This window comes from Penaeus chinensis, chromosome 28 (assembly GCF_019202785.1).
Source record: "Penaeus chinensis breed Huanghai No. 1 chromosome 28, ASM1920278v2, whole genome shotgun sequence".
NCBI classification, from domain to species: Eukaryota; Metazoa; Arthropoda; class Malacostraca; order Decapoda; family Penaeidae; genus Penaeus; species Penaeus chinensis.
Genome location: NC_061846.1, coordinates 16,902,374 through 16,904,873, shown reverse-complemented (window position 1 = coordinate 16,904,873; position 2,500 = coordinate 16,902,374). Strand labels below are relative to the sequence as shown.

General features: G+C 45.2%; 1 protein-coding gene across 3 annotated transcripts in view; it reads left to right on the top strand.

The window, feature by feature from the left end:
* Positions 1–2,500, top strand: part of LOC125040023 (disintegrin and metalloproteinase domain-containing protein 10-like) — a 167,299-nt gene that overhangs the window by 68 nt on the left and 164,731 nt on the right. For all 3 annotated transcript variants that reach the window (XM_047634444.1, XM_047634443.1, XM_047634442.1), the window contains exon 1: positions 1–101. This exon is cut by the window's left edge and continues 68 nt beyond it. In XM_047634444.1, the coding sequence (XP_047490400.1) occupies positions 41–101 (61 nt within the window). In that variant the 5' untranslated portion in view covers positions 1–40. The remainder of the gene's footprint in view (positions 102–2,500) is intronic.

The following is a 2,500-nucleotide window of genomic DNA, read 5'->3' as shown; positions in this document are numbered from 1 at the left end:
TATATGTTGAATCCTAAGAAATTTATCAGTGCCTATAAACATGGGATTATGGAGCTACACGATCATATACCTGCTAGCCACGTTATACCTACGATGTGAAGGTAAGAAGCGATTGTTTGAACCGTTGTTATGATCAGGTGGAGGCTTAGCCAGGGACTCAGTCACTGACCCCGCTCCTCTCTCCTCAAAAGCTATCCTGGGCACGGAAATATACCCTTTTCGGGGGAGGGCGAAGGGTAACGGAGGGGAATGCATGGCGTGGGCACGGCGATAGGGTAAAAAGAACCAGAATTGAGGTATAACAAGGGAGTGCGCGCCCCTCCACCCCCGCTCTCCCCCTCCCCCCTCCCCTGAGATGCCCAGTTCCCACACGAAGGATTTTGACGGAAATTATTAAACCGCTCTCCTAACAAAATCGAAAGCTCAGGTAACACAAACTCGTCCTCTTATTATGTAGTGTGTCTGAATTGTTTCCTTTGTGGGTGGACGGGGAGGCAGTGTTTGTAGTTCATCTTTTGTATTGTTGGTGAAAACGGAAGACAAAAAATAGGACTAGGTGAAGATGGGTGCCGGTATATTGCCCCATTTTTTTGAAAAAGGTCGAGAGTAAACCTTAGACGCTGGGTTCGATAGATAAATCCGGTTCACATACCATTTTTACCCCTGAAACGAATGTAGGACTAGGACTATTTGGTACGTCGCGTGATATAACGAAAGGACTATTTCCCTAAGAAAGTGCACATCGAAAGAAATTGAAAAGAAAAGACGCATATTCGTAGGGATTTCAGTGATGATATAGGAGTTCAATTGCGTATTTGTCTCTTCGTTTTCTGTTTTTCAGTAGCCACTGGGTGTGAACAAGAACAAAGCCAGTACCGTGTGTTTAGGTGATGCGAAAACCAATGTATACTGGAACAGTCAAGGGTAATGAATGCAGTCGTTGTGAAGGTTGGCGTTTCAGGAGAAAAGTGAGATATACATTGAACGTGTGAAAGTTGGCTGATCAGGAGGTGGCGACATTTCCTAGAATGCCAGGATGACTAACACGACCTGGTCTTGGGAGATGTTAAAATATTCCTCAGGACACGTACTAGTATATGGCGTATAATTCCCGTAGACTTTCACATGTGAATTATATACTCCGAACGTGGCCATAGAGCATTTAAATGGAAACAGTGTCTATTTTACTCGTAGAAAGTGACTCACCTTTGTACATAGGGTGGATTGTTTACAGACAAACTATCTGCGTCTTGTAAAAGTAGTTGGATAAGCAAACAGTGAATACTAAAGATATCATAGTTTTCTGCAATTATTTTATGTAACAAACCTTGTCTGTTATTTGCATTGCTAATATGACAAAGTTCCGTGGGAAGGAGGCTGTCGCGTCGCCTCAAAAATTGATTGTCTTTTGTGTGTGTGAAGGTGGCTGTTCCCTTTTGTGCAGATAATTATCAAACAGTCCTACGTGTGCCTTAGGCGACCCAGCAGCATATGTTGTAAGTGGTCGTCCTATGGATTATTTCTAGATGTATTTCTGATGCTTAGATGACTGACATGTGGCTTTGAAGGTGACCGCCCGATACGTATTTGTAGGAATATAGGCCTACGTTTTCGTCCTTTCGAGGCGTAACTATTATGTACAGTAGACTGTGACTATTGCCCAACACACACGCACACCTGCACACACGCACACACGCACACACGCACACACGCACACACGCACACACGCACACACGCACACACACACACACACACACACACACACACACACACACACACACACACACACACACACACACACACACACACACACACACACACACATACACACATACACACATACACACATACACACACAAACCCATACACATACAAACACACACATACAAACACTCACACTCACACACACACACACACACACACACACACACACACACACACACACACACACACACACACACACACACACACACACACACACACACACACACACACACACACACACACACACACATACAAACACACACGCATACAAACACACACGCATACAAACACACACGCATACAAACACACACGCATACAAACACACACGCATACAAACACACACACATACAAACACACACACATACAAACACACACACATACAAACACACACACATACAAACACACACACATACAAACACACACACATACAAACACACACACATACAAACACACACACATACAAACACACACACATACAAACACACACATACAAACACACACACACACACAAACACAAACACACACACACGCACACGCACGCACGCGCACACACGCACGCGCACACACACACGCACACACACGCACGCACACACACGCACACGCACGCGCACACACATACACACACGCACGTACGCACACACACACACACACACACACACACACACACACACACACACACACACACACACACACACACACACACACACACACACACACACACACACAGGTGCGCGCA